Raw genomic sequence first — 19,702 nt, 5'->3', positions numbered from 1 at the left:
ATAATAGAACCTAGGTGGAGTTACCCACCTTGGTTGCACGTTTAGCCTGCTACAGGAACTTAGAAGAATAACTGCCGGCTGAGCTTGCCTTGAGACATCTCTGACTGTGACTAAGGATGGGTTCCCCCACCCATCTCCAGAAAAAACAAGAAAGGGTTTGTGGGGCTTTCCCTTTAAATTGAGAGCTGAACTTTAAACTTCAATCCTTGATCAGAGAACTTTGTCTTGGCTTCATCTCTTCTCTCCCTCCATCCCTTGTTTTCATTTCCAGCCTCCCTTTCAGGTGAACCCAATTGATCCGTGGCCACAGGTGGCTGCAATCCAAGGCCACGTCACAGCTGCAGGCACCTCAGCTCTCCTTGTCTTTTCATTCCCAGATGCATGGATCACTTATTGTGTCTCAAGTCAGGACTCAGAGGCCTTGGGACCCCAAACTCACTTCACCCCCAGAATTTCCTTCCTCCCAAGTTATCATTTGTCAGTTGCTTTAGATTATAAAACAAACTGAGGAAACCGATTGTGTTTTGTTCATTTTTATATTTTTTCTGTATTACAGTGCTCTGTACATTATTATCTTGATAAATGTACAAATGTTTACAAAACTTCCAATGTATCTTATTTACAATTCCATTTTATCAATCTTTATACATTCTTTCTTAATGACAGCATTCTACTACCTAACTAAAATTTACTTTTTATTTATGATGTATGATAATGTCAAAATCAAAAGATATTTCAGCTTAGAAAATATTTAGTCTGTTTTATTCCTCAGATACTGAAGGCAGATTCAGATATATATATATATGTATATGTATATGTATATGTATATGTATATGTATGTTTTATCTATATGGGTTCTTTATCTGCATGTACATCTGCATACTAGAAGATGGCATCAGACACTTGTGAGCTGCCATGTGGATGCTGGGAATTAAACTCAGGAACTTCAGAGAGCAGTGAGTGCTGTTAACCACTGGGCTATCTCTCCAGCTTCCTGAAGGCAGAATCTTAAGTAAAATGATCTGGGGTGGATGTCCATTTGACCATTTGAGGTTTAGTTCAAGCCTCACAATTTCCACAAGCTGATATACATGTCAGTAAAGCTGAAACAACAATCTACTCTTGAGATATTGGTAGGATTACAGGCAAAGTCTTGGACCAGGGCAGTGGTTAAGAGCCCATACCGGTCTTACAGAAGACCAGAGTTCAGTTACCACCATCCATTTCCGGTGACTTACAGCTTCTTGTAACTCCTCTCTGAGGCCACAAGCACTCCAATGCAAACAACACTTTGCATTAATTAAAAATGAAGTAAATATTTTTCCAAAGATTTATTTACTTATTTTATGTATATGAGTATCCTGTCTTCAGACCACTAGAGGAGGACATACAGATCCCATTACGGATGGTTGTGAGACACCCTGTGGTTTCTGGGAATTGAACTCAGGACCTCTGGAAGAGCAGTCAATGTTTGTAACCACTGAGCCATCTCTCCAGCAGAAGTAAATCTTTAAATAAATAAATAAATAAATAAATAAATGGAAAGGTGCTCCCTAACCAATGCGCATGAACTCTGAGTGTTCAAAAGTGAAATGGATTTAAGCAAGAATTCAGTAACATTTGCTTCATATCATTACAAAGAAAATACCAGAGTCACCCCAACACTCTCAGAGACTTCAGTGAGAATAGACACATTTCACCAAATGTTTGTTTGTTACATCTTTGGGGTAAAAGAGTATATGGTTCATGAAGTTAGGTGGGGGTAAAAAAACAAACAACTAACGATCTTTCAGATCTGGCTTTAACAGCTTCTTTAGGTATCCAGTGTCATCTGTTGCCCCTCATGAGTATCTAAATAAATCGAGTGAATTGTTTAAGGGGATTAAGGATAGTGGGGTCCAACAAAAAGTAACTCATCTGTATGGATGTGACAGAGAAAGCTGTTAATTTGTTCAATTAATAAGCTCGTAATAAGCAGTTGGGAAACAATAATCACATGGCAGAAGAATATCAAGAAACAAGAGTGAACGAAACAGACTGAAGAGATGGCTCAGTGGTTAAGAGCACTGACTGCTCTTCCAGAGGTCCTGAGTTCAATTCCCAGCAGCCACATGGTGGCGCACAATCATCTGATGCCCTCTTCTGCTGTGTCTGAAGACAGCTACAGTGTACTCATATAAATAAATAAATCTTTAAAAAGGGGAAAAAAAAGCAATCATTTTGGGACAAGGGTTCAACTACAGCGGGTGTGCAAGTTTCTTCATAGAGGCAAGGGACAAATGCAGGTATGAGTTATCTACTGGGGACTAGAACTGGGCGCAAGCCCAGTGGACAGTATCTTACAGACCCTCCCCTCTCCTGATGATTGCCACATCAGGCTATGCCTAAGGCAAGGGTGCCCAGCGCCTTATCTTCCCAGCTCAAGCCTGTGGCTTTCTGGAGACTGTCAGGCTGGTAACTTGGGAAGTGTTCTAATTCATTTCTGTTGCGAATCACTCCGACAAAAAAGCAACTTAGAAGAGAAAGGGTTTATTCAATGTAGGAGTCCAGGTTACTATCCATCAGTGTCCGGAAGTCAAGGCGGGAACCCGAGGCAACTAGTCACACTCAGAGAGATAGAAAATAAATGAGCTTACTGCTCAGCATGGTTTTTTTTGTTTTGTTTCTACTTTTCCGCAGTTCGGGATCTAGCCCTTGAAATGGTGCCACCGACAATCAGGACGTATCTTCTTACCTCAGTTAACCCAAGAAATAGTCCATCCAGGCGTGCCTGGTCTATCTAGGTAATCCCTTTCCCAAAGTCATCCTACTTTGGGCCAAATTGATAATAAAAAGTAATCCTTACAGGGTGTCCGATTAAATTATAAGGCACATCTCTCTGCCTGATTCCGCTGGTCTGAGTAACCTGTGGAAGGTCCTACCTCTAGCGAATACTCAGGCTATCCATGGAGCAGAGGCAGAGTCCGGGTAGCTTCCAAGAGCTGCCCCTGTGGTTAGGCACAGGTTAGTTCCCCATACCAGCACAGGTCACGTGTGCTTAGGAGCAGGAGCTCCGGCCAGCGGTGAGGGGCGGGACTTGCCATTCGAGGGGGGCGGGGCCGTCAGCGGAGCTCCGACTGAGCTGATGACTCAACCCTCAGAAGCCCTGGTACCCACTCCCGCCGCCTGCCTGGCAATCGCTCGCTCCTCTCCATCATGCTGTGGTGGGGCAGCCAGGCGCTACGGCACTTCTCCACCAGCCGGGTGAGTCCTGTCAAGGCGAGCATCCAAATCCTGGTCTTGCTTTCTAGACTTCGGGGGTTGCAGGGCCGGGACGGCGAGGCCAGGGTGGACAGTGATGCTCAGACCTTGCTAGAAAGGACAACAGCTTTTTTTCAGACTGGGGGACTCCAGAGAAGCCTGCGACAGTATCCGGGATGGGAATTGTCAAGTGAGCCTTTGTCTGCTGCGGAGAATCAGCTGCAGACTTGGTTGTCAGATCTGGCTGGGATGACAAGCTGGGGACTGACAATGAGTAAAGGATCAAGAGCCAGTCTGTTTTCTTCCTTTTTGCATTTCATGGCTCCGATGTGAGCGGTTTAGGAATGGGGCGGTGGATAAGTGTGAGTGAGACTGCCTTCCAAGGTCTACCAGATGTGACTGGGACCCAGGCAAGCTAAGTACTGCAAGCTGGGACAGCCTGGTGCTTCCCACGGAGTAGCGAGTGGAGTCGTGGCGGCGGCCAGATTTCCAGGATCACCCAGCGCAGCAGGAGTAGCCTCGCTGGAACGTTGCAAAACTATAGAGTAAGAACCAGGCCCCCGCCCAGCCCACAGACATGGGATTGCATCAGATCGCTTCTAGAAATGGAACGGGAGCCGACACGTTGCAAGTGGCTCTGCCTTCAGCACTTCGGTGCGTCTGGGGATAGACAATACAGGCTGCTCCGGTTAAGGAAAGAGTCTATCCCGTGTACATAATCTCTTTTGTAATCAGCACGTCCTGACTGTGTTATAAAAGATTTACTCTCCATTGTTTTTTTTCTCTCTCTGACAATGCCATATGTAAAAAAGTTGAAGGCAGAATCCAAATAAATGGTCAGGATTTATTTTGCTCCGTACAATCAAAGCTAGTGCCTTTGGGGCGCAGTCATCTTTTATAAGAGACCTGTCTGCCCTCGGATTTTGACCGTTCTGCTGGGTAACCCTCGGATCCTTCCTTAGTTTCTTTAACCATTCTGGCCGTGCAATCTGGTTCTGGGGCACAGACAGCAGGGAGCTGTGTCTACTATCCTGTGTTTGCCACCACCTTGTCAGTGGACTGTTGGAGGGCTGAAAGGAAGGAGTTTTGAAGGATGAGGAGATTTCCATGCTAGGGTTATAGAAGTTTTCAGTAAAAAAAAAAAAAAAAAAGCTGAACAAGGCAAGTGACAGATACCAGGAACAGAAACGCGGCTGGGCCAAGCAGCAGGCTGCCCCGGACAGACCTGGGACGTGGTCATAGTTCTTCACGGTCAAAAAGAAAACAGTGAAGAACCAGGACAGATAATGTAAAGCACATCCTTTGCACTGTGCTCTGTAAAAATTATCTTAAAACGGACACATACATGGCTAATAAGACTATAAAACGGTACAACCACTTTGGAAAACTGTCTGGCAGTTTTTTTTATAAAAATTTAAAAACACATTTTATTTGGAGTTGAGGATGTGTGTGTGTGGGGGTGTGCCACAGCACATGTATAGGAGTGAGAGGGCAAGTTTTATGTTCTTGCCTTCCTTCTTGTTGGTCCCGGGAATCAAGGCATACACACACAAGACTGCTGCTATCGTAACTACGCTCACACAGCCTAAGCTCAAGGCACGCACAAGCTCAAGAAAAGGTGTGTTTGATTGCGTCTGAATTATACTTCATGTTAATCTATTTTCTGTGGCTATTATGAAATGCAGGAGGCTGGAAACCGATAGAAGGGGATTTCATTAGCTCTCAGTTCTGGAGGGTTAAGAGCATGGTACCCGCATCTGCTTGGTTCTGGAAAAACCTCGGAGAGATCGCTTCACAGTGATAGGGACACGTTGGAGAGCAAAGATGGTGTCTGCCCCTTTCTTTAAAGGCTTTGAGATGTGTGGTTATCAGTTTCATGCCAGGAGTTCTCTGTAGTCACCTGGCTACACATTCCTCTTCAGACCTCACCTCCTGACAGGCCTCCTCTTTCAAATTTTTTTTTATCTTTTTTTTCCTTAAAAAAGTATATACATACATATACATCATAAGCATACATCATATACATTGTATACACATACATATGCATGTTTGAGAGGTGCTTGGAAAGCTGGCTTAGAGTTCCTGCAGAGGGCATGAGTTCAGTTCCCTGCATTTGTGGATGGGTCCTGCAGGCTTTACAGCAAGCAGAAAGAAACGATCATGGAGAGAGAAGAATGAAACCTGGCTCAGCCTGGTTTTGGTAACCAGTGCTAGGCCAAGACTTCGAGAGTCTGACCCAGATCACTTTACTTTAGCCATACTTAAGCATGGCCCAATTTTGGAAGAAAGTTTTCAGAGAACAATAACTCAGCTCCAAAAGTACAACCATTGGCTTAGAACAATGCTCAAGATCAGGGTCTAGGGAGACTGACTTTATGCCTGTGGGTGTTGGGATTGGCCTGGCTCTAAGATAGCACAGAAGTCACTTAGGCTGTTGTAAAGCGCAAATGACATCACTCGTAAGGATGAGTTCTGTGAGATCAAAGTAATGCTCACAGTTCTATTGGGCGGGGGGAGACTGGGATGAACAAACATAATATTCTGGGTGATACAGGCAGAGCCTGGCCTAACGTGTACCAAAGATTGTAAACTACATCCCCTTTGCCTCCTCTCCAGTAATCTAGGGAAACAGCTAAGCCCCTCATTCCATTGAGGACAAGTTCTGTGTTTAACTTTCCTGGCTTCTCCAGTGCTTCTCCATGTGCAGGGTTTCCTGTGTGTAGCCCTGGCTGTCTTGGAACTTGCTTTGTAGATCAGGCTGGCCTTGAACTCACAGAGATCCACCTGCCTCTGCATCTGGAGGGCTGAGATTAAAGGTTTGTGCCATGACCACCTTGAAAAGCATTTTAAAAAGCAATGAGGGCTAGGCTACTGGCAGACCTCTGGCCTGGCACCCACAGTGACTCAGCTTTGGCCCCTAGTACTGAGGGAAAAATCAGCATGACAATTGACATGAATCCCTTCTTCATGGAATGATAAGAAACCGAGCTGCACAAGCTTGTCACTGATGATGACATCTGCAAATCTCGTATAGCTTCATCTCTCTGTGAAGCATGACATGCAGCTCGTATCCAGGTGAGAGCTTGAAACAGCAGACCTGGGCCTTTGCACACTCCAAATACATCCTAGGAATATACAAAAGCCAGCTATGATGTTGGCTGTTATTTTCACTCTCTGCTCCATTTTTAAACACAAGAGACATGCCTCCTTGGGGCCAGGTCATGCCTCCACAGGGTTGCCTCAGATGTCTGCTAACCCAGAAATGAGTCCTCGTCACTCTCCTGTCACTCTCAAGTCACTCGGGGATTCCTACTGTCTTCAGACTATGGTACAAATTACTGGCAACAGACAAAGCCCCTGCAGTTCCTGACTCCATGGTAACAGACAGAGCCCTTGCAGTTTCTGACTCCATGGCAACAGACAAAGCCCTACAGTTCCTGACTCCATGGCAACAGACAGAGCCCCCTGCAGTCCCCGACTCCATGGATGTTTGTCTGCATCCCAGAACTCCCCGATCTGAATACTATGCTATTTATTTATTTTCTTCTGCCTGGAACTTCCCAGGGTTCTCCCATAATCCTCCCCACTTTGTTGTCCAGCTCCCAAGATGAGGTGCCTGAGATTCTGCTTGAGAATTCCTTTGGGGAGAAGGAGATGGCTCAGCAGGCTAAAGTGCTTGCTATAGAAGGATCAGGTCCTGAGTTCAGATTCCCGCACTTGTGTTAAAAGTTGGGTGTGGTAGTGTGCACCTGAAGCCTAAGAGCTGAGAAGGCAGAGACAGGAGGATTCCTGGAGTCAACTGAACCAGCATAGCTGAATCAGTCAGCTCCAGTTTTGGTGAAAGATCCTGTCACAAATAATAACATGGAGGGTGATAGAGGAGAACACCAGGCAGTGATGCCTGGCCTCTATGAACACACACACACACACACACACACACACACACACACACACACACACACACACATATACCTGCACTTATGTGCACATGTGCACAAACACATAAGGACACAAATGTACAAATATACTATCTCTTATCCATTATAAAGAAATCCCTTCCAGTGATATATTCTCCTTTCAGAACCTCATTGTGCCCACCCATCTAAACACTAAGTCATAGATACAACTAACTTGAGTGCCTTCCCTCCTGGCTGATGAATTCCTAGACAGGGGCCATTTTTTTCTATGCATCGTGTAGTGCAGGGAGTCCTAAAGAGAAATGTGCACAGAGAACAATGGAGAGAGACAAATTAAAGGAGTGTGGGGATGTAAGAGAAATCTTCCTGACTGATAATTGATGTGGAAGGGCCCAGCCCACTGTGGGCGGCACCATCCCTAGACACTTAGGTTGAATAAGAAAGCTAACTGAGCAAGAGGGAGGGAGCCAGTAAGCAGCTTTCCTCCATGGTTTCCGCTTTCATTTCTACTCTAACTTCCCTCAGTGGTGGACTGTGACCTGGAACTAAAGCCAAATAAACTTCTTTCCTCTCCAGTTGCTTTGGTCATGGTGCTTACCACAGCAATAGGAAAGCAAACTAGAGAATCCATCCCGTTTCCTGATGACTACTGGATTTCAGGCTATGTCTCCACACATAATTGCTTTAATATCTTCAACTGTAAAAATGAGTTATGAATGCCTGTTTCTGAGAGTCTGTGTAGTCAAATCATACATGACATGGACCAACATTCTAGTCAAATGTTTCTAGTTATTTCTACTTTTTCTTTCTGCCCCAAGCTTCCCAGGACAGTGTATTTCTTGTGGTTTGGTGAATCTGGTAAATGTTAGTATGCTCACGGATCACTAGGAAGCTTCTTAAGATGAAGCTTCCTGGGACTCTGGTTCTGACTCACTAAATTTGTCATGAGAACCCAGAACCCACATTTGAAATGGCAGATTCTGAGTACTGTCAAGTCAGTACTCAGACAGTGTTTGGAGAAATGAAAGCAAGAAATATCTTAAGGCTGGTTTTCTGGAATCTTATAAATTCACAAATACACTACGAGTCCTGAAATCCTGAGTAGTTCCCAATGTTAAAGACTCACCTTGGGCTGGGGTGTAGCTCTATAGTAGAGCTCAGGCTTCAGGTTCAACTCACGGCACCTGAGGGGAGGGAGAGGGGCAGGGAGCCACCAGTTAAGCTCAGAGAGAGTTAATGAGTGTAATATTTTCAGTGACAACATGGTTGCTTTAAACACCCTTCTCAACCCATCTGGACTTCAACTCCAACTAGCTAGATGGCAGACACATGGAACATATCAACCGCACTGCATTGAAAGACGAGGTCTTCTGGCTTTTGTGTGCTTTGAGGTTTTCCACTAACACCCCCATTTTGGTAACACTGGTTGCTGTACCAAAGGTCTTGAACATGGGGAACAAATATTCCCCCAAAGAGCTACATACAGCCTGGCCCCTCTGTGTATTTTGAAAGCAGTGTTTTCTGTGTCTTAAAATATCTGGCATTAGGGGGCTGGAGAGATGGCACAGCAGTTAAGAGCACTGACTGTTCTTCTAGAGGTCCTGAGTTCAATTCCCAGCAACCACATGGTGGCTCACAGCCATCTGTAATGAGATTGGATGCCCTCTTCTGGTGTGTCTAAAGCCAGTGACAGCGTATTCATATACATAGAATAAATAAATTATATGTATATTGCATTAGTAATTGTATGAGGTAAAGTTGAAATTTTTGTAAGGTGGCTAGCAGAAAGATTCTATTTCAGCCATAATTATAGGATACAGAGATAATATTTATAGAATATTTTTATATTTTTCTTGGTGTGTGTGTGTGTGTGTCTGTGTGTCTGTGTGTCTGTGTACTGGCCAGAAGCCAACTCCAGGCTTGTGCCTTGGGCACAATCTACTTTGGTTTTTTATTTCTTAATGTGTGTGTTGGTGTGTTGTGTGTATGTACCCACATAGATCGGAAGAGAGTTGAATCCCTTGAAGCTGAAGTTACAGGTGGTTGTAAGCTACCTAACATGGGAGCAGGTAACTGAATATGGGTATTCTGGAAGAGTAGCAAGAGCTTTTAACTACCAGGCCATCTTTCTGTGCCCATCAGTCTTAACATTTAATTGGGGCTGGCTTACAGATTCTGAAGTTCAGTCCATTATCATCATGGCAGGAAGACACGGTACTAGAGAAGGAGCCAAAAATTCTGCATCTTCATCTGAAGGCTGCTAGGAAAAGACTGACTTCCAGGCAGCTAGAAGGACGGTCTGAAAGCCCACCCCTACAGTGACACACTTCCTCCAACAAGGCCACACCTGCTCCAACAAGGCCACACATCCTAATGGTGACACTCCCTGGGCCAAGCATATTCAAACCACCTAACCATCTACCTTGTTTTTGAGACAGAGTCTCTCATTGGCCTAGAGCTTGCCCATTCAGCTGGACTGGCTGGCTGGCAAGCTTTAATAATCCGCCTGTCTCTGTTCCCTCAGCACTGAAATTACATGTGCATGACCTCATATCCAGCTCTCCTGCTTTTTAAAAAAATTTAAATCATTTGAGAATTTCATATATGAGTACTGTGTTTATAACACTTCTATCTCTCCTTTACCCCTCTCAAATTTGTGATTTTTCAATTATTATTGATGTGTGTGTGTGTGTGTGTTTGTGTGTGTGTGTATGTGTGTGTGCATTGCCTGTATATATGTATTTAGGACAGGCCACTTGGGACACCTGGGATTTGATAACTGTCATGTAACCTTAGGTAAAGAAGTTGTATGTAGATGCATCAGCTAGGTCCAGGAGTTGTATGTACATGCATCAGTTACATGCAGGAGTTGTATGTAGATTTATCAGTTGGGGCTGGGCATACATAATCAGTTGTTCTCTGCATTTAAAACAATCATGTGGCTTTCTGTAATTATCTCCATTTACTACCAAAAATATCTTCTTTGCTAAGGAGTGAGAGTTACACTTCTCTGTAGGATAAGGATGAGTATTTAGAATGCAGTTGGGAATCATATGAGTTTAATAAAGTGGCAGTGGTGCATCCTCCTCCAAGACTTATGACCTCACTAGCCATAGGGGGTTGGGTATAAATTCCCTCCTATTTGGAGGGTTTTAAGTCCTCAAGTCCAACTCTAAAGCTGTTGGTTACCACCAAGATGTAAGTGCCACTATTGCCCCTTTAGGAATATCATGTTCTAATGGTCATTGTGGTTCATAAATGTTACATCCAGGTAGGACTATTTTTTTTAAAGATATATATTTATTTTATGTATATGAGTACACTGTAGCTGTTTTCAGACACACCAGAAGAGGGCGTTGGATTCCATTACAGATGGCTGTGAGCCACCATGTGGTTGCTGGGATTTGAACTCAGGACCTCTGGAAGAGCAGTCAGTGCTCTTAACCACTGAGCCATCTCTCCAGTCCCCAGGTAGGACTATTGATTGCTTCTCTCCCTTGGTAGCTTGCATAGCACCTTCTAGTACTATGAAAGTTAGTCCTCAGGGAAGAGGCCTTCCAGTCAAATCCAGTTTGATTTTTTTTAGAAGTTGACTCTTTCTCGTGCCTGAAACTGTGTTTTTTGTTAGATAGTCTAGTTTGGGGAGAACATTATCACCCCAAGTAGCACAGCTGGACTGCAAGTCACATTATGTAGCCCAGGCTGGTCTTGAACTAGTGACCCTCCAGCCATCACACCAGACCAATTGTTTTGTTTTGGGGGTTTTCTGGTAGTCCTCGAATTGTCTTATGTGACTCATTCCTCAACATTTCACGCAACTGTTTTCTGTCCACAGCAATCATTGTCACTATACTCGTTCACAGGTTTATTTAAAAAACAAGCTGAAGTTGGCACTTATTGGCCAGAGCCTGTTTGGACAGGAAGTCTATAGCCACCTCCTGAAAGAAGGCCACCGAGTAGTGGGAGTGTTCACAGTGCCAGACAAAGATGGAAAGGCTGATCCACTGGGTGAGTGCATCTGGGGACACGGGGTCCAATACTCTCGAGGCTGGTTGGTAATCAGAGCTGGTTTTGTTGCATTGCATGTGATTGCTGCTGTTGTTGTGCCATATTAAGACAAGGCTGTCATAGCCTCAGCCCCAACCAGGTCTATGTTCCAGCAAGCAAACAGGGAAAGGAGGGAGCTGGGTTGGTGGTTCAGTTACTAAAGGGCTTGCCACCTGAGCTTCAGGACCTAGTTCAAGTCTCCTGCACTCACATAAAAGCTGGTACCCTGACCTTGTCCCTTATGCCAACATTGTGGGTCAGAGCTGGAGACAAGGGAATCCTTAGGACTCGTCGGCTCGATAACTTAGATAATTGGCAAGCGCTTGGTTTAGTAAAAGACCCTGTCTCAAAAAATAAGATGTAGAAGAATTAAGGAACACTCCTGACATTGACCTGTGGCCTCTATACACACTGGTGAACACATGGACATGTGCATGTGCTCAGACAAACATGTATGTACACCAAAAAGAGAAACAGAGGGAGCACGGAATGACACTTTATTATGGACACAGTCCAGAAGTGGCACAAGTCACTTCCATTCATACCCGACCAGCCAGATGTTAGACATAGGCCCATTCAATCGCTGGGGAGCCTGAGATTGCATTTGAGGTAGCTATGTATCTAACTGTACAAGGTGTCTTAGTTTTGTTTCCTGTTGCTGTGATAATAATTTTTTAAAAAATGCCCTGACAAAAGCAACTTAAGAGATGAAGGAGTTCTTGGGCTTGCAGTTTCAGGTTATAGTCCATGTTGTGAGGAAGTTGGGGGGCTGGTCAGATCACATCCATTCGATCAGGAGCAGAGTCACGAGGTCAGACATGCATGTTCGCGCTCAGCTAGCTTTTTCCCTTTCAAACAGTTCAAGATCCCCCACCTAGGAAATGGGACCATCCATCTTGGATGCGTCTTCCCACTTCAACGAAGGTGATCAGGATAATCCCCCACAGACCAGCCCATAGAACAACCTGATCAAAACAGTCACTCATTGAGACATTCTTCCATGGTGATTCCACGTTGTGTCAAATTGACAACTAAAGCTGACTGCCTCACTAGAAGGCCCCACCCCTGGAGGATGGGCGCAGACAACTAGCGATCCCTGCTATGTGCATGGTTTTTGGAATTACAAATATGATTATCAGACTCATTTCAAAATAGATCTGGGAAAGGGGTGTTCCCTTGGACTCAGGGTTAGGACCTCTTTCCATTGGTCATGACCTTTGGAACTCATGATATAACACAGAAAAAGAAGACAACCTAACACGACTTCTACACAATATGGCCTTGACACAGTGCAGCATGCTTAGCAGCGTATGATCAGGAGACTGATCAGATGTAGAGTCTGCCTCTTTCCACTTGTGACCCTGTACAAGTAAGTCACTTAGCTTACTAACAGTCAATTCAGTGGCCCGTGCCTAACAGGGCTATGGTGAGAATTCACAGGGGAAAAATGCATGTAAAATGCTATACCTTACATCAGACTTGTAAGCAATTAATAATGACAGCAGCTGACAGCTCTCATCAGGAGAGTCCATTGAGCAAGCCAAAACCAGTTCTGGGTGTTCAAAACCCACAACAACAAGGAGACCAATAAGCTACCAACCCAAAATGCTACCTCTGCAGAGCTCTCTCTCTCTTTCTCTCTTTGTTTTTACAGTGAAAACATCTTCTCTACCCTATTTTTCCCCCAAGAAACTTCCTTCCATTATCACACAAGTGATGTGTAGGTGCACATGTGTGTGTTTGCCTGTACTGTAGAGGTCAGAGAAGGATGTCAGGTGTCCTGCCCTGTTCCTCTCTATCTTACTCCCATGAGACAAGGTCTCTCACTAGGCTGCAGGCCATCAAGCCCATGTGGTCCTCCTATCTGACCCCACAGTGCTGGAGTTACAGGTGCAACCATGTCCAGTTTTTAAAAATAGATTTATTTCATTTTAGGCAGACATAATGCCATGCTCCAGGCCCTGGGAGACCAAGACAGGCAGATCTTTGTGAGTTCAAGGCCAGTATAGTCTACAGAGTGAGTTCTAGGCTAGCAGGATCATGTCTCAAAACATATCTATTTTAATTTAACTATCTCTATATCTGTGAACGTAGTCACCAGGCAGTCAACACGAGTTCTGGGAGCCACACTACTGAATCACCTTTCCAGCCCTGTGTCCAGCTTTTTAAACTGCGACTGCTGGAGATTTGAATTCAGGTCCTTGTGTTAACATGGCAAATACTTGTACCCTCAGCGCCATCTCCCTGTCCCCCATTATCCTGCTTTTACCTCCACCCATCTGCCATCTGACGTGAGCTACATTTCTTGAACATTTTACGAACATGAACATTCTGTGCATTATTGTGCTGGTGGCTCAGACTCTTTCAAATGGCTTGATCAAGGACTAGCCTCCATTCAGACACCTGTGGGACTTAACAACACTTCAGAGCTCAGGTTTGGTCTCAGAAACCTCACCTCATTCTTTAGGACTGTGATAACTGCAGAGAAAAAGGAAATGAAAGAACAGAAGCAAACCCTCCAGCTCTAGCTCCTGGAAATGGTCTATGGTAGATATATATGCTGTCATACACACGCACATGCACACATGCACATGCACACACATGTATGCACACACACATTGTACACATGCAGGTATACACATGCACACACATGAACATACAAACACATGCACATACATGTACACACACAGAGACACACATGCACATGAACACACATATGTCCAGACACATACACACATTGTACACACACATGCACACACACATATACATCAGATATGTACACACACACCAGACACATATACACACACACGTCGACACACAGATATATGAATAGACAACACACATACATGCACACATACATACAGACACACATGCACATGCACATACACATATGTAGACATACATGCACATGCACACACATGCATGTATGTGCATGCACATGTATGCACACACATACACATCCACACTCATGAACATACATACATACACTAAATTAATGAAATGCAATGAGAGTTCTTTTAAGAAAAGACCTTTTCATCTGAAAATATCATCCACTTTCAAACTGGAATACACCATGCATTTACTATGCGTGTCCCTCCTGAAAGGTGGATGAGCCCAATGCAATAGTAACGCCATTAAATTCTAGTCACAATCTCAGTTGTTCCCCACTGCTTTTAGCCTGTAAAAGTTGTATGAAATTGCAGTATTACAGTGTGTTAATATAAGACCACAGTCTTTTGAAAAGGGACAATCTCTTTTTTGTGTGCTCAGCTTTGGCCGCAGAGAAAGATGGGACCCCTGTGTTCAAGTTCCCTCGATGGAGAGTCAAGGGTAAAACCATCAAGGAGGTAGCAGAAGCCTACCAGTCGGTGGGTGCTGAGCTCAACGTGCTTCCCTTCTGCACACAGTTCATCCCCATGGATGTCATCGACAGCCCAAAGCACGGCTCCATCATCTACCATCCCTCACTCCTACCCAGGCACAGAGGAGCTTCTGCCATCAACTGGTGAGACTCCATCACTGCCAAGATGATAGCTCGATTCTACAGTTCGTGGCTTTTCTGTTTATCTCCTACATGATGCAGGAACTGGGTGTGCTTGGGGCCGGGGAGGTGAGATGGCTCAGTCAGCGATGTGTTTGCTGTGCATGCATGCAGACCTGAGTTCAGATCCCTGCCACCCACATAAAAACCAGGCATGGAGGCTTGTGTCTTTAATCCCAGCTAGTGGGAGGTAGAAGTAGGCTTGTTCCCTGGCGCTCACTGACCAGCCAGCCGGGCTGAATCAATGGCCTCAAGGTCTCATGAGAGAGCCTGACTAAAAAACTCGAATGAAGAACTGAGGCAGACACTTGATGTCAGTCCCCGAGCTTTACATATGTGTGTACTCCACATGTACACATCCACATAGACACATGCATTCAGCAGGGGTGCACATGTACACATGTGTGTGTACCCACACACAAGCATACACACACTTCATATGGACACAAAATCCTGATTGATTGCTTTAGTTGTTTAACACCTCTGAGAGCTGGAGACACTACATGACGTAGGACAGATGTCCCCAACCATGACCTCTGGTTATCAATTCCAGTGGCTGTAACCAGGTCCCCAAAGCTTCAGTGGTCAGACAAATATGATCAATTTGATTCCTGCTGGTTTATCTCAGGACATCTATGCACTTTTGACCGGTATCTTCATAGTCTTCATAGTGTGTGATGGTATCAGAACTTTTTTCTTCTTATACAGATGATCTCAAGTACATTTAAGAAAATGCAGAGTTACAGGACACTGCCTTCTTTATCAGCCATCTCCCTTCCTTTGACTCAAAGCTTTTCAAAGAGATTTTTGTCCAACATTCTCACACCTGCTTCATGAGATTTCCTGACACTCCATAAGTACCCAACACCATAGTGCACTATGCTGAGTCCTGACACTCCGTAAGTACTCAATACTATGGTATACTGTGCTGAGTCCTGACACTCCATGAGTACCCAACACCATGGTGCACTATGCTGAGAACTTTCCCACCACCTTTACTTTTGTTCTCTTATCTGCCACCTTCCTGGTATCCCTTGGCATCAGATTGTTGGATATACCAAAAAAATCTATATGTGGTTTAAGTATGCTGAAAAATACTCTATGATATTTAAAGATTTATGCCAGGAATTCATTTCCCCCTGTTCTTGTGGTAGCAGCAGCAGCAGCAGCAGCAGCAGCAGCAGCAGCAGCAGCAGTAGTCGTAGTAGAAGATACCTTTACACTTGGATCTGTTTTCCATTTTGAATCTTTCCATGTGCAAAATCATTGGGTCAAAGCATATGGATATTTTCAAGGCTCACGGCAGTATGATGATAATTCTTCAATATTTATAGAAAGAGAGACTCTTTGGATGACTGATTTAGGTGTTGTTTGCTTGATAGCTTAGAGAAATACAAATGATGTAGGGAGAGGGGTTGAGGCTCCAGAGATGGCTCAGAAGTTAAGAACACATGCTGCTTTTACAGATGACCAGAGTTTGGTTTTGGCACCCAAATCTATCCCTCAACAGCCTGTAACTCCAAGTCCCCAAGATCTAGCGACCTCTTCTCATCTCTGTAGTCATCCAAACACACATGACATCCACTCACAGGCACATACATATAGATAAAAATAAATCTAAAAAAATGACTTAGGGGATTGTCAAAGTATCATTTCATACTTTCTCTGTATGTGTCTGCTCTCTAAGATGAGTTTATAGATATTTGTCCTCATATCCAGGTGTTTGTTTGTTATACAAGTCCCTATAGAGCCATGCTAAGAATTTCTCTTAGTCTGGGTTGTATACAGCACACAGGATGAACCATTGATTTAATCAACTGACACTACAGTTTACAAAGTCAGTCTAGAGCTAATTCTAAGTTTAGGTGATGTTTATACTAAATTATGCAGTCTAAATTAACTGTCAGTGTTTCCTTTTCACAAGTACCCTGTTACATTGTTAAGTACCCTGTTACATTGTTAAGTACCCTGTTACATTGTTAAGTACCCTGTTACATTGTTCATTCTCATTCTGTCTAGTATATGATTGAGTGTAACGTAGGAAGTATGGGAAGGCATGAAAATGACTCAGTCCTGAAGAAGAAAGCTGGTACCTTCCGTCAGTGGGTGGCAGTAAGGATGGATTGTGACATCTTTTAAGATCCACATAAGCCATTACTGCAAGACTACACACACACACACACACACACACACACACACACACACACACACACGAGGATGCAGTGCTAGCAACGTAGGGGTGTCGCTCTCTACAAACACTGATGATTCTGAGTTCTGCCAGGAACATCTGTAGGCCACTGCACTCTCTTATCTGTGTTTGCATTGTAACCTTCTTACCTTTAACCTGACCAGTTCTCTCCTTGATACACTCAGCCAGCATTTTAAATCAAAACTCTTCTTTCACAGGACTCTAATCATGGGAGATAAGAAAGCTGGCTTTTCTGTTTTCTGGGCAGATGATGGTTTAGATACAGGACCCATCCTTCTTCAGAGATCATGTAACATCAAACCCAATGACACAGTGGACACGCTTTATAACCGGTTCCTTTTTCCTGAGGGGATAAAGGCCATGGTCAGTATACTCACACCATCAGCATGAATTTAGCAAACCTTTAACATCTGATGACTGTTTTTCTTTCCTCAAGAATTTGCCCAGCCAGGCATGGTAGCACACACCAGAAATGTAAATTGGAGCTTGAAAGTCTCATAGTCTGTGATGATTACTTGTTCCTCTTCAAAAGGATGGAACGGCCAAGACAACAACTAAACTGCTGTATCCTCTTGCTGAATACGTGAATCTCCAGCCCTGTTGATAATGACTTGTTATAAGGAAAAGTAAAATTTTTTTAAAAATTTTTTTCTATGTAACTTAGATTTCCCTTAAAAGTATATTTACTTAGTCTATGTAGCAGGGTAAAATGTGATTATTAACTTATTTATTCCGATGTGCTCAGAGTAAAAGATTCTAAACATGCATATATACCATGAAGTAAAGTATTTTATTCATAAAAATATTCAAAAGATTCAGCAAGCAATTTCTATGCCATTTGGTTGCCCCCCCAACTTCTCCACACCAACAAGAATTTGGTAGAAAAAGTAGCAAGATTCTATTAAGTAGTTGTTGATGTGAAGGAAGAGTGAGACTTGTTTATGTCGTTTAGCCATTCAGTCAGAGGGTCCCTAGTGTCAGAGAGATCTGTCTTCAAATCCATGGTCTGCTACCCACAGAATGATGCTTTATGAACTGACAACAGCAAGCCTTTGCTCTTTGGCCTTGGTTCCTTCCTATGTACAATTCAGAAAACTATCTGGCTTGTACGAGTATTCTGAAAACATGATGTCATTTGTGTAAAGGACCTCGCACATAGCAGGTGCTCAAAATGGATAATTACAATCAAAATAGCACACGGGCATACATGGGCCTCCCAGCAAATGTGTTAGGAAAGAGAAGTCAGACACATCCCAAAGCGTAATGCCATGGATAGCTAGCATTACCATGATGGGCAGAATGGCCCATCCTCCCCTGCCTTCCCGTCTCTCTAGGATGAACTGGGGCCTTGCTTATGCTAAGCATTAGCTTTGCTCCGAAGCTTCACCTCGAGCCCCAACAAGGAGTCGTGCTTGAGTGCAGGCTTGATGTTGGAGTGGGCGCACCTAGGGTTTGGGCATGTCAAACTCTTTGTCATTGACTTTGTCTTTGTCTTTGTCAGTGTCATGACACTGTATTCTACAAAGTTCACACTCAAAAGATGTGCAATTGAGTTAGCAAAAAAAAAATTTTGGTGTTTTAAGTTAGTTTATGTATAACATTGTGTTTGGTTGTATTCATCGCTATCCTTGGCCAAATGTGGCTGAGTCTAGAGTTAGTGGTCCAACTTTTCTGGAAATTACAGCTACCTCATTTGCAAATCAGGAATGTGCTATATGCCTTTCAGGAATCTTGTGATGTCTGTAAGGGATAACTTCCCTAAAGTAGCTGTCATATCCTATGTGCTTGGCATGTACGCAGACGGGAAGAAACAGATGGCAGTTGTCACCACAGCCTGACTTTCTGAGCAGATTTCTAGGTAGTCAGTCTGGTGGACACAAGCTCCCATTGGACAGGCCACACCTTTATGACTCTCTGTCCCTCATACTAGTACTGGTTTTGGCTTTAGGTAGAAGCTGTCCAACTCATAGCTGATGGAAAAGCACCTCGCACTCCCCAGCCAGAAGAGGGTGCAACATATGAAGGCATCCAGAAGAAGGAGAACGCAGAGGTATTTATATCAATTACACACAGCCAAGTCACAGCCCTCTACTTCTGAGTAGGTTCCTGGAGACCATTTCCTGACCCGGGGTCAGCTTGGAAGCCAGTTTGCCCTATGTGTCTCCACTTGTTTCTCTGATGGGAGAGAAAAGTTAAGTGTCATCTCTAGGCCTCATAACCCATATTTCTGCTCACCTAGATTTCTTGGGACCAGCCTGCTGAAGTTTTGCATAACTGGATTCGAGGTCATGATAAGGTCCCTGGAGCCTGGGCAGAGATAAATGGACAGGTACTCTTTCAAGGGATACATCTCCCCCATACAATTTCTCTCCCTGTCCCTCCCCGCTCCCCCCCCCCCCGTGTGTGTGTGTGTGTGCGTGTGTGTACTACTGGTATCTGAACCAGACCTTATACAAAGCCATAAAAGCACTAATCCACTGTGCTACACTTCGGGCCCCATCTTACTAAACTGCTCAGGTTGGTTTCAAATGTGTAATCCTCCTTTAACTGCAGCTCTGGGGAGGCAGAGGCAGGCAGACTTCTGTGAGTTTAAGGCAGCCTGGTTTACATAGTGAGTTCCAGGCCAGCAATATCTATACAATGAGACCCTGTCTAGAAAGGAAGGAAGGAAGGAAGGAAGGGAGGGAGGGAGGGAGGGAGGGAGAGAGAGAGAGAGAGAGAGAGAGAGAGAGAGAGAGAGAGAGAGAG

The 19,702-nt window shown here is 44.2% G+C and overlaps 1 protein-coding gene across 1 annotated transcript in view; it reads left to right on the top strand.

Annotated features, from left to right (window-relative positions):
* The first annotated feature begins 3,195 nt into the window (after positions 1–3,195).
* Positions 3,196–19,702, top strand: part of Aldh1l2 (aldehyde dehydrogenase 1 family member L2) — a 54,714-nt gene continuing 38,207 nt past the window's right edge. Inside the window, exons 1-6 of the mRNA XM_028776943.1 lie at positions 3,196–3,243; positions 11,021–11,165; positions 14,475–14,709; positions 17,152–17,317; positions 18,903–19,004; positions 19,194–19,283. Coding sequence (XP_028632776.1) covers positions 3,196–3,243; positions 11,021–11,165; positions 14,475–14,709; positions 17,152–17,317; positions 18,903–19,004; positions 19,194–19,283 — 786 coding nt within the window. The remainder of the gene's footprint in view (positions 3,244–11,020; positions 11,166–14,474; positions 14,710–17,151; positions 17,318–18,902; positions 19,005–19,193; positions 19,284–19,702) is intronic.

Source organism: Grammomys surdaster, unplaced genomic scaffold (genome assembly GCF_004785775.1).
Source record: "Grammomys surdaster isolate TR1022 unplaced genomic scaffold, NIH_TR_1.0 275, whole genome shotgun sequence".
NCBI classification, from domain to species: domain Eukaryota; kingdom Metazoa; phylum Chordata; class Mammalia; order Rodentia; family Muridae; genus Grammomys; species Grammomys surdaster.
The sequence above is the reverse complement of the archived record's forward strand: the minus strand, read 5'-3'. Positions and strand labels throughout refer to the sequence as shown.